The 12,439-nt window shown below is 48.1% G+C and overlaps 1 protein-coding gene across 1 annotated transcript in view; it reads right to left on the bottom strand.

Annotated features, from left to right (window-relative positions):
• Window positions 1-3,464: 3,464 nt before the first annotated feature.
• Window positions 3,465-12,439, bottom strand: part of DACT1 (dishevelled binding antagonist of beta catenin 1) — a 30,749-nt gene continuing 21,774 nt past the window's right edge. The window contains exons 2-4 of the mRNA XM_082217153.1: window positions 10,691-10,823; window positions 8,044-8,199; window positions 3,465-6,811 (exon numbers count right to left, since the gene is read on the bottom strand). Of these exons, the coding sequence (XP_082073279.1) occupies window positions 4,980-6,811; window positions 8,044-8,199; window positions 10,691-10,823 (2,121 nt within the window). The 3' untranslated portion in view covers window positions 3,465-4,979. The remainder of the gene's footprint in view (window positions 6,812-8,043; window positions 8,200-10,690; window positions 10,824-12,439) is intronic.

The following is a 12,439-nucleotide window of genomic DNA, read 5'->3' as shown; positions in this document are numbered from 1 at the left end:
TTCAGCAAGACCATTGGCCTTGGCGGAAGAGAGCTTCGCAACTGGGTAAGGGCACAGGGAGCTGCCTTAAAACATGACACAACATAGGCTCATCGAGCTCTATATGGTCTACTCGGACTGGCAGTGGCTCTCCAGGGTTTCAGAAATGGCTCTCTCCTCACCTTACCTGGCGGTGATGCCAAGGGCTGGACCTGGGACCTTCAGCATGGAAAGCAGATGTTCTGCCACTCAGCTGTAGTCCCAACTCTCTCGAGTTGTTACAATAGGCAATGCACATGGATCACGATGAACAGCTACATCTAAAAGGCTTCTTCTCAACCTATTGGCTGAAACTACAAACGTTTAGGGGAAGAGGAGACCAGGGTGGTTGTTTTGTGCAAAAGGCCTGCAAGTACATCTTATTTATCTGCATGCCTGTCTCCTGCCACTACTTATCTCTGCTTGGGGTTCTAGTGAAAAACAAGGTAATGTCAGTAGCCTGATCCCTGCCCACCTGTTCTCTAAAGCATCTCCTCCAATCTGGCAATTATTATTATTTTTAAGCCCTTTTTTATTTAACACACACAAACCCCTGGAAAAACAACAACCCCTACTTATCCTTAACAATTAACAATAAACCCACTTGGACATTTTGACATTCCCAATTATCTGTTTAGGTGGTTTTGGAATACAAATAAAATCTGCACGTACTAAAATCTTGCACATTGATACTGAACATTACAGAATCTAAGTTGCACGTATATTGTTTTTTAAATATCCCCATAGTGTTGAAGTTCAAAACATGTGAAAATCGGTTTGCAATTGGAAACACTGGATTTCAGAATCCAGACCCTTTATTGAATTTCAAGATCTGTGCAATATTTTGTTTCGGTGTCTCATTTGGTGTTTGGAACACAACTTCCAGGTCTTGGTTCTCAGCCGCGAAAACTAGAGTTTGTTCTTAAAACAAGGCAAATAATAATAAGCATTTAGAGGGCACGCTCTTGAGATTCCAGGTCATCCAGCAGATTCTGCTACAGGAAACATTGGGTGCTGTGTCCAACCACAGCCAATGAGGTTTTCTGAACCAGGGATGGAAAACTGGGGTGGACCACCTATTTAATATCTGTGGCTTGCAGGGATTTCAAATCAAAAATACAAGGCTATGTGCCCCTCAGTCTCTGCTATCAAGGAAGAGTGCTTAGCATGAGCAGCACTGATGCTGCAACTGGGAAGGGATGGGAAGAGACCAACAGCTCAGAGGTAGAACATGTGCAAAAGGATCTTTGATTCAGCCCCAAGCATCTCAAGGACATCATTTAGCCATGTTCAGAAAGAGGTCCACCTTTGGATTCTGAAGAACTCCCGCTAGACAGACACTGGGTTAGCTGGACCAGTCCCCCTAAGGCAAATTCCTATTTCCACAGCTCAACGGCAGAACACCTGAAGGCCATAGGTTCAATCCCCGGGATCTCCAGGTATATGGATGGAAGGTGGTGGCATGACTGACCCAGACAATGCCGGGCCAGATTGACAAATATTCTGATCTGGGATAAGGCAGCCTCCTACGAGATCCTAAAAATGAATTCTAGTTTTATTTTTTTAAAATTAAAAACCACATCTAGACAACTCTAGGGGTTCTGTTTGGAAAAAAGGAAGGAAAAGGAAGACCGCAGGAGAGGGAAGTCACGTTGCCCCTGCTCAAAAAAAGCCACCAGTCTTTTTTACATTGTGTGTGTTGCATGCATGTCAATGGTGTGTTTCTGTCTCTGTAAGAAGAGGTAGAGGAGCAACTTTTCTGTATGAAACAAGGATGTTTAGAAGCCAAAGTAAGGTTCAGCGTAGGGTCCAGATGCCCTTCGACCCATCCCCGACTAGGAGAGAAATCAACGCTCGCTGCAGACGTTTTTTCCACTCCACTATGCACTTGAAGCCATCACAGCTGAAAAAGTGGTGGTACTGTTCCTTTGTTAAAAACTAGCACAGTGGGTTTTGCCACTTAAAAGGCACTAGTATCCAACAAAAAAGTTGGGAGGTTCAAGTAACATCATTTAAGCAGTCCGTCAAGATTTAAATATGTGCATTTAAGGAACTCAAAACAACAGCATTCCGGGGAAATATTTACAAGAAGCACCTTGTTTCGTGTAAGTAGCGAGAGGCGCACATATGCGCTCGGCACCTCTGCATGAGACCGTCGTTTTGGCATATTAGCACACGTCCGGGAAGGAGGGAAGCAGCACCAGAAACCAGGGAGGGTAAAGTTTCTGCATAGAGAAAGGCTTTGCTCATTTTTCTGCTCTAGCAGGCTTGCAAATAGCCACTTGCCTGGTCGCCTAGGGCGAGTCATCGTCACCATCAGGCGACCAAGCAAGAAAGCTTTTGTAAAGTGGAAGAGAGCTTGCTCTGACCACACTACTCCCTCCTGCAAGGCTTGCAACATGCATAAGTGACCGACACAGGCGTGTGTGGTCTGGTGGGAGAGTAAATGTTTTGTGAGCTAGGCACAAAGTTTGCAAAGCTGTTATTTACTTTCTTTGTTTATTATATCTGTTTGCTGCCCCTCATCTGAAGGTCTCAGGGCAGTCTGTCTCAGGAAGGGCCTTGAGATGTACCGGACGGGGCAGCAATGTAACAAGGCTGATTGCCATAGCCCAAGTTCCATGTTATGTTAAATGCATAATTTGCCATGGCCATTGTTATTGTTATTACTATTATTTAAATAAACAGCTCCTGCAGGGGAGGTACTAATCAGGATCAGGACCACAATGAAAAGATTAAAAACAAAACAAAAAACCTTTTCCCCCAGCGCCATGATCCCACTCAAATTACCGTATTTTTTGCACCATAACACTCACTTTTTTCCTCCTAGAAAGTAAGGGGAAATGTCTGTGCGTGTTATGGAGGGAATGTCTACAGGTGGCGGGGGGGATCTGCTGCAGTTGTGAGCAGAGGATCCATGGTTCCCCTTCCTTCCCTCCTCCGCGGCTCACTTTGAAACAGCAAAGCGGGAGAAGAGCCGCTGAGTGGGGAGGAGAGAGGGACAGAGAGCCTGCTTCTTTAAAGGAGCAAAGCGGGAGAGGAGAGGAGCCGCTTACATGAGTGTAAGTGGCTCCTGTCCAGTTGGTTCCTTTAAAGCAAGCAGGGTCTCTGTCCCTCTCTCCTCCCCACTCAGCTGGCTAAATAGCATTATTAGCAGCATCCTTCTCCACACACCCCATGCGTGCTCCTTGTCCCTTGAGTGCTTTTCCTTCCCTCCCCACTTAAAATGTGGTTACAAAGCATGGATCCACATGGATCCTCAGGATTTTTGCATTGGGCTACTCCAAACTCACTGTCAGATCACATGTCTGTGGCCATAGCATGAACCACAAAAACCATACATCCACTGTTTCGTTTAGAATATTTTTTTTCTTGTTTTCCTCCTCTAAAAACTACGTGCGTGTTATGGTCAGGTGCGTGTTATAGAGCGAAAAATACGGTAACTCTCTGAACCCCCCTCCCCTTTTTCCCCATGCCAAACAATAGCGTCTTAGAGGGAGTGGGAAGGGGAATTTTCAGCAATGCAGAAGAAGAGGGTTAACTGCTCATCTCCCTGTCCATCACAGTCCCAATCCTGATTCTCCCCTGTCCCAATGGCTGGCTATTTAGCGTTAAAAATAATAATAATCACACAGCACCACGCTTTGCATTTCACGGGATATATATTGCTTGCTCCCTCGGTATCTCAATAAAAAGCTACTAACTTCCCTTCAATGTTTTTCAAAGACTGGAGAGGCAGCCTTGGAAGCTTGAAGCATCTACCTGCAAGCGGATTTGGCAAGCAGCATCCTGGTTTGGTGTTCCAGGCAGGCAACCGGCATGCAAGCCCACAAGAACATCTACTGGCCCCAGCTTAGCATTTCAAAAAGAAGCCAAGAGGAGCTGCTCTCGCTTGCAAGTAGTTCTGGGCTGCTCTTAGTGCAAGTGGACAACCTTTGAGCGTAAGATGACCCAGGAGAGGTCAGCTTGACTGTTGGGCACGTGGTCACAGGGGGGAGAGTCCACTGCAAGCCTCATGGGGCTTGCAAAACCCTGCTGCCCAGGACCCTCGTGAGACAAAGGGGCTGCTCAAGTATTCGTGTCCTTGTAGGGAATGCTCTTTGCCTGCCAGAAACACCGATGTGCACAGGTTTTAATACTGCCGAAACATTTTGAATTGGCATCGTTCTCATTTGCTCCATGTTGCGCTTGCGTTATTGTCTTTGTATGCATCTGTTTGTTCTTGGGAGCACTCTTGGCTGGCAGGCGGCATGTATACACAAACAGTAACGTAACGCAACATGGCTGCCTCTCTGGAGGGTGGTGGGCTGAATCCTTTGCTGCTCTCAGCAAAGGGTCCTGTGCCTTCCAGCAGTGAAGCCATGAGGTGACCGGATGAATTCTCTGCTGGGGCGCCTCGCCTCTTGCAAGGGAAGCCCTCCCCCCCCCCCGAAAAGTGCATTTTCTCTTGAAGCTGGCTTGTGTTGCTTCTGTGCCCTGAATAAGTGTGCCCAAGACACATCGAAAACTCCCAAATGCAGGCATACCCTTACACCACGCCTCCCCTATCTGGTGACCTCCAAATGTTTTGGACTACAACTCCCATGAGCCTTGACCACTGCAGTCCCTATGCTCCCCGACCTCTGCAATTCCCATGATTCCCAACCACTGCAGTTTCCCCTGAACCCCGACCTCTGCAACTCCCGTGACCTCCAAACTGCAGCAATATAAAACTGCTAGCACATTTGCAAAGCTAAGCAGGGTCCAGTATGGTTTGAAATTGGATGGGGGACCGCATGCTGAGATTTCTGCATTGGAGTGGAGTTGGACTTGATGACCCTCATTGGGTCCCTTCCAGCTCCACAAATGTCAAAGACATTTGGAGGTCACCCACTTCGGGAAGGCTGCCTTAACACACACACTCTTCCCCAGTAGGCATGTCCGTCACCACTGCCGCCATCTTCAGCTACTAGTTATGCGTTTCAGACAGTAGTCATCAGTTTGAGAGAGCCGGACCGAAAGCGGAGGATCTTCTTCTTGAGGTTGTGTGAGGCTTTAATCTTGACGAAGGCTTTGGCTGCGTTTTCATGGAGCTCGGAAGCGGCGGCGACCGCCTGGATGGGGAGCGTCTGCACAAACTGGGACCAGATGAGCCCCCCGCTCTCATCCGAGTCGCTGGTCGTTGTGCTCTCGCCCACAAACTCCACCTCGCTCAGGCTGGACTCGCTGTCCCCAAAGCAGTTCGTGGTGTAGTTGCTCCTTTCATCCTCGCTGGTGTCCACCACCGTCGAGTGGAAGAGCGACTCGCACTCCGCCGAATACTCCGAGTCGCTCGCGACATAGGCGTAGGGGCTGGCGTACGGGTGGGGAGCCTGAGGGTAGGCCCCAAGACCTTCCCTCCGGTTCCTCCTCGCCCTCCTCAGGGCTTCTTCATAGGAGACCTCGGCCGACAGCTTCCAGCGGCGATAGTCGGCCCTCTTGTGCTTCGGTTTCGCCACCACCGGCTCCCGGCTGTGGGGCCTAACCGCCGACTTGAGGACGCCGGGAGGCCGACTCAGGAGGGCGGCCTCCGGCAGCAAGTGGCCGCTTTTCTTCCCTCTCGCGGCGGCCTTCTTCGGCTTCTTATTTGTATCCAGGTCGTCGGGGAAACGGCACTTCTTGCCGGAGGGTTTGGCCTTCTCCCTGCCGGCCTGCGGCCCGTTTTCCAGCACGGTGACAAGGTGGGATCTGTGCTTCACCAAGGAGCTTTTGAGTATCCTGACGCTCCGGCTGCCCTTGTGAAGCCTGACCGTCTGCGGCTGAGCCGGGATGTATTTGGCGTTCACCAGCAGACCTTCCTCCAAGCCCTGAGAGGACGACCTGTCGCTCTTGAAATCCAGCGGAGGCCTGGTTTCCTGAGGCGGCAAAACACCGTGGACCGCTTGTGCCCCACTGTTTTTGAACAGGATCTTTCGGGGCAGCTGAAGGGTTTTGCTTTCCTTCGGGGGCGTTGTGTGTTGGGGAGGGCTCTCCGCAAAAATCTGGCCACTTTCCTTGGGGACGTCGCCCTTGCTTGCGACCGGACACCTCGGCGGCTCTGGCGGTTTGATGTTCCTCGCCGCCTGCTGGCTTTGAAGTTCGTGGTTAGCATTTGGTGGGAAGACCACAGGCGCAGGAACCTTTTTGCTCTCCAGATGCTCAGTTTCTCTCGAATGCTGCTTCAGAGGGGAGAAGGCGCTGCTGTCAAGCGGTGTGCTGGCTCTGCTGGAATGGGGGAAGACCTGATTTGGGTTCTTGAGAGCAGCGGCCGAACTGCCGCTTGCAACCCCAGGCACTTGCCGGACACACAGGCTCCCGTGCCTCAAAATCCCTTTGGCGGGGTCTGCATTCAGATTCGTCCTCAGTTTGTTAGTCCGCACCAAAGGGGTCTTTTTTTGCACAAGGCTCAAGATGTAGCCGTCTATTTTCTTGCTGGCTGGGGGACAGGACTCGGGAGGAGAGCTATGCGGGAGGCAGGAGGTGCCTGCTTTCGCAGAGTCGTGTTCGGGTCCCACGCAAAGGTCCGCAACGTTGTGCTCTGCCTCTTCCCTCGGGGGGTTGTCTGTCACTGGCAAAAGGAACATGGGGCTCTGCACCGCGACGGCGTGTAAAGGGCTGGGGTAGCGGTAAACGTCGTTCCCGTTTTTCGACACCAGGTCACACTGGTATTTTGGATGCACGTCTGCAACCACCTCAAGGGAATTAGAGTGCGGTGTGGACAAAACTCGGCAGGCCATCCCCACTGACGGGTCTTCATGCTGGTTCCCTTTGTTATATTCCAGCCAGCCGATGAGATCTGAAAGGAAGAAATGGGGGGAAGTGAGGAAATACTCCACCGTCAAAGGAAACAACAATATCCGTGGATGGTAAATAGGCTGAGAAATTTTAACCTTCCAAAAACCAAAGTTCAAAATCCATATCCAGAAATGCTCAAGGACACAGTTTCCTGTAGAATTCAGATTTCCCATAATGCTACAGAAACATGGATTTCTCCCGCAAAACAACAACCACCTTAACAAATACTAGATTTTAAATATTGCTCTTCTGGTCATGGCAGGGCTCCCCTGTCTGCAATTTCTTTAAATGTTTCTGGAGATAGGAATGTTCCCACCAAAACTCAAACCTTAAAAGATGGAAACTGAGTCAACTTTCAGAAAGGTTTCACTTCATCCTTTCACTTTGAACAACAAGAGATCCTTGGCCTCAGCCCAGTACACCTGAAGGAGCGTCTCCACCCCCATCGTTCAGCTCAGACACTGAGGTCCAGATCCAAGGGCCTTCTGGCAGTTCCCTCCCTGTGAGAAGTAAGGTTACAGGGAACCAGGCAGAGGGCCTTCTTGGTAGTGGCGCCTGCCCTGTGGAACGCCCTCCCACCAGATGTCAAAGAGAAGAACAACTACTAGACTTTTAGAAGACATCTGAAGGCAGCCCTGTCTAGGGAAGTTTTAAATGTTTGATGTTTTATTCGTTCCGGAGGTCCGTTCTTAACCTGAAACCGTTCTTAACCTGAGGTACCACTTCAGCTAATTGGCCTCCCGCTGCGCTATTTCTGTTCTCATCCTGAGGTAAAGTTCTTAACCCGGGGTACTACTTCCGGGTTAGCGGAGTCTGTAACCCGAAGTGTTTGCAACCCGAGGTGTTTGTAACCCAAAGTACCACTGTATTCTGTTGGGAGCCGCCCAGAGTAGCTGGGGAGGCCTGGCCAGATGGGCGGGCTATAAATTAATTATTATTATTATTATTATTATTATTATTATTATTATTATTATGCACACCTGTATAGCTCTTATTTGGAGAAACAAGTCTTCTGTATCAGTAGGCTTGATCCCTAAAGTCCAGGTGTGACCCTGGTTGACCCAGCAGCCCCCATGGATGGAACCAAAAGTTGTGTCCCACAAGCAACCTCCAGTCCCACATGGCTTACTTCCTGCATTCACTTAAAGAATGAAGAAGTGAATGGAGAAAGGTTCACAGGGCTCAAGCCATCCCCGAAGCCACTCCAGGGAATCCCCACCTCCCTTCTCATACCTGCAGACATGGGCCGTCCATCAGAGCCACTCAGGGATGTGTCCAAAGGGCTGCAGAAGCAGGTGCTGGAGTGGCAGCTGGACAAACACTCGCTGAAAACAGAGTTGGAAGAGTTGGAGAGTGATCCTGAGGCCCCGTCGCTCAGCTCGTAGAAGCCTGTTTTAAAAAAAACACACGGGGGAAAACCCATTAATCACGTGACACCTAGTCGATAGAAGAAGCCAAGGCTGGAAAGTAAACACATAATACGTGTTACATAATACACCTTGCAGCCATGTGAATGAATGAATGGATCTTTATTTGCGTCAGCCCTCAGCCATAGCGATAAAACAACAATACGATATACAAAGAATAGAAATAAAAAGTCAATTATATAAAATACATTTTAAGGTTTTGAATCAATAGTCAAAGAGTGGGTCTTATTCTGATTGCCCCAGCTAAAAACCTTGCAACCTTTGCTGTCGCCTGCTCATCTTGAGCTGCCAAGGGAAAGGGCACTGTGGCAGTGGTTGGGCGACCCGGAACAGACAATAAAAGAGGGGTGATAATCTCATCCCTCAAGTCTTTATAAAGAGTGCAAGCCAGAAGGGAGTGCGCCATCAATTCAGTACTGCCATCTCCACAGGGACATACCGTATTTTTCGCTCTATAACATGCACCCGACCATAACACGCATGTAGTTTTTAGAGGAGGAAAATCCGTAGGCATGCCACCCGTAGGCATTCCCTCCATAACACGCACAGACATTTCCCCTTACTTTTTAGGAGGAAAAAAGTGAGTGTTATGGTGCAAAAAATACGGTAAGTGTTTCTCGTGTGGAGTTACAGCCATGTGTTCTTCAAAGGATGCTTGATTCCTCCTGCCCTCTGCTTTTCTCTCCCAGTTCCGGACTCTAGGTTCCCCCCCCCATAAAGTTTCTGAGCATCCTGATACCTCCCCTTTTGATTCTCAGTAAGGTGGGACGCGGGTGGCGCTGTGGTCTAAACCACTGAGCCTAGGGCTTGCCGATGAGAAGGTCAGCAGTTTGAATCCCCGCAACGGGGTGAGCTCCCATTGCTTGGTCCCTGCTCCTGCCAACCTAGCAGTTCGAAAGCACGTCAAAGTGCAAGTAGATAAATAGGTACTGCTCTGGCGGGAAGGTAAACGGCATTTCAGTGCGCTGCTCTGGTTTGCCAGAAGTGGCTTAGTCATGCTGGCCACATGACCCAGAAGCTGCTCCCTCGGCCAATAAAGCGAGATGAGCGCCGCAACCCCAGAGTCGGTCACGACTGGACCTAATGGTCAGGGGTCCCTTTACCTTTACCTTAAGGCTGCTGTGGGTATGCAGACTTCACAATTGAAGCCAGAGTTTGCTATTTGTTTCTGGAAGTGAGAATATACCACTGTACTTCAGCTTGGCAGCTGCAGCTATAAACCGAGGCTGAAATGAACACTGGCAAATATTTGAAACGGGCCAAAAAATTGCCGCATTTCCTCACAATGCAACGCTGTGAGAAGCCGTGCCCACTTTATGTCTCCTTCGCAATGTTGCTATCAGCGGCCTTCTCTGCACAAAGCCCTCTGCATGCACAGGTGGAAAAGGAATTGACGCTTAGTGTGTAGCACAATTCAGCTTTGGAACTCCCTATTGAAATCAGACAGCCGCTTTTACTGTTCTCTTTTTGGTGTCTGCTTAAAACATTTTTTGCTGGAACTAGTCTATCGAGACCTGCAGGCGCTGACGTGTCTGCATCTTTTTGGCTGTTGATTTCAATCATGTGTAAATGTTTTCACTCATCTGGTTTTATTGATATTCTTGATATTTCTCGCAAACTGCTTAGATGCTTCCCTACAATCAAGCTGAGTATGAATTTTGTTAAATAAAACAATCATAATCATGACTACTAATAATAACATTCGAGAGCTGCAAAATCTACCGTTGGCATTTAACTCCCATTAAATTAGCAAAAATGCATGAAACTGTGTCAAATGTATGTAGGAAATGTAAGGAAAAAGAAGGCACCTTTTATCATATGTGGTGGACATGTAAGGTGGTAAAAGAATTTTGGGAAATGATTTATAATGAGTTGAAAAAAATATTTTAAATAACTTTTTCTAAAAAAAACCAACAACCCAAAGCTTTTCTTTTAGGAATCCTAGCTGCCGAAATCCAAAGGGAGCAGAAAAAATACTATTTATGTTTGCGACCACAGCTGTGCAGATGTTATTGGCCCAGAAATGGAAAGAAGATAAAGTCCCTACCAGAGGAGAATGGCAGATTAAATTGACGGATTATGCCGAATTGGCAAAAATGACCAGAAGAATCAGAACAGTGAGCTTGGGTAGCTCAGTTGGTTAAAGAGTGGTGCTGATAACGCCAAGGTTGCAGGTTCGATTCTCCATATGGGACAGCTGCATATTCCTTTATTGCAGGGGGTTGGACTAGATGACCCTTAGGGTCCCGTCCAACTCTGCAATTCTCTGATTCCCATAAGAAGAACCTTGCTGGGTCAGGCCAATGGCCCATCTCATCCAGCTTCCCGTTATCACAGTGGCCAACCAGTTGCCCCAATAGGAAACATGCAAGCAAGACCTGACCACGAGAACACGCTCCTCTCCTGTGGTTCCAGAAACAATTCTTTCAATAATAGCCCTGGTTCATTCCTACCTGAGCTGGGGCGGCTGTCCGTCTCGAGCTGCTCGTCGGCCGTTTTCTCAACATCCAGCCTCAGGTCGCTGATCTGCTTGTCCAGTTCTTGCAACTGGTTTAACAAACCCGCGTCCCTCCGTCGCAGGCAATTCTAAAAAGCAACGAAAAGACAAAGAGACTCCTAAGCAATGATGGGTCAGGAAGAGAAAAAAGTGCTGCAATAGCTGAGATCTGCAAACGTAGGACTGGGCTTGGTACTTTGCTTCAGGGACCCAAGTGTCAGGCTTCGGGGAACCGGGTTCCTCCCCCGTGGCAGTAAACAAAAGATCAAACGAAAAGAACTTCTTACCAGTTAGAATTTTTAATAATCACAGTGTGAGAACAAAGAACACGTCTCCTAGAAATGGCGGTGCTCCCAATTAAGGCTTACACCCCCTCCATCCCTATTAAACTACGTCACTCCTACACCTTGTAATCTGAGCTTGTACCCTCTGCGCTTTCTGTTCTGACACTTTCCGAGCTCTCCGTATCCTTGGAGAAGGGGGTTGGATGCTTTCCAGGGATTGTGAACCTTTTAACTCTCTCTCTTCCACTGTTTCTTCTGCTAGCTGTTCCCCATGAAGCATTTCCCAGCTTCTGCCTTCTGAACTATGCCCCTCTGCAAACCACTCTTCCAAATCTATGCTGTCTTCCTGTTCCTGGGATGATTCAGGCCTCGTCTCCTCAATCCTTCCCTTCTGCACTCATCACACACCTGGGATTTATTTGTTTACAGGTGCGGTATGGCCATTGTTCAAGGCCTGTGGTACAGTCCTACCCATGATGCTGCCCTCTAAAATCCTGCACGCCTTACTGACCAGGAAGGAGAGTGTTTCCTCTTCCTCCCACCCATGTTGTTGTATCCCATCCAAAGCCATTTTTAAAAGAAACACCTTCTTTGCCCCTTGATCCTGGAAGCTTTATTATAATTATTATTATGTTAAAGAATGTTATAACCCCACCTGTAAAAAGTGGCCCCTGGAGGATGCGCCAGTTTTGGACCCAGTCAAACCCAGTTTCCTAACTGGATTCTCGTTGTACTCCCCCCACCCCCGCCCCCGGGCACGTCAACAGAATCGGAGCCCTGTGTGTTTGATCCAATACAGTCTTCAGGAAAGTAAAGGACCCAGGGTCTGAACATGTCAGGCTACGAATGTGTTTTATAATGCAGGCATTGAGTTATAACCTCTGTTGCAATCTATATATGCTTATAAGCATGCAAGCAAGAGAGCTGGATCAACGTTAAAAGGGGGATAAAGGCACACAGTAATTCCCTTCACTATCCTCAGTTACACAAATGCATTACTGTACTTTCTCAAAATAACAAGAGAGCTTAAGCAAATATGCAAAGGTGTTCTTGATGCAAACTGCTATAAAGAATGTATTTAGAATACGATCATTAACCTCTGGGTCAGAGCAATCAGTTTTCCTGCTGAATCTCATAATTATATCTCTCCATCATCTTGCCTGTCTACATTGCTTTGTACGCATCATTGTTTTGCTGCATTTCCTCTGAAGAAAAAAAAATGTTACAGGGAACGGTGGAAAATTCATTAACTTATCAGGTCTGATCTGATGACAAAAAAATGTCAACGCCTTTGCTTGCGGGATGTTGTCATTCAGGTTCCACACAACTAAAATCAGCTAGGAGTCTCAGGCCATTTCTATGCCACTGTGAATAGATCCAGCATGTGGCTTAGTGGTTAGAGTGTTGAACTAGGACCTGGG

The sequence above is a fragment of the Podarcis vaucheri genome (assembly GCF_965113315.1).
Source record: "Podarcis vaucheri genome assembly, chromosome: 1".
Lineage (NCBI taxonomy): Eukaryota > Metazoa > Chordata > Lepidosauria > Squamata > Lacertidae > Podarcis > Podarcis vaucheri.
The sequence above is the reverse complement of the archived record's forward strand: the minus strand, read 5'-3'. Positions and strand labels throughout refer to the sequence as shown.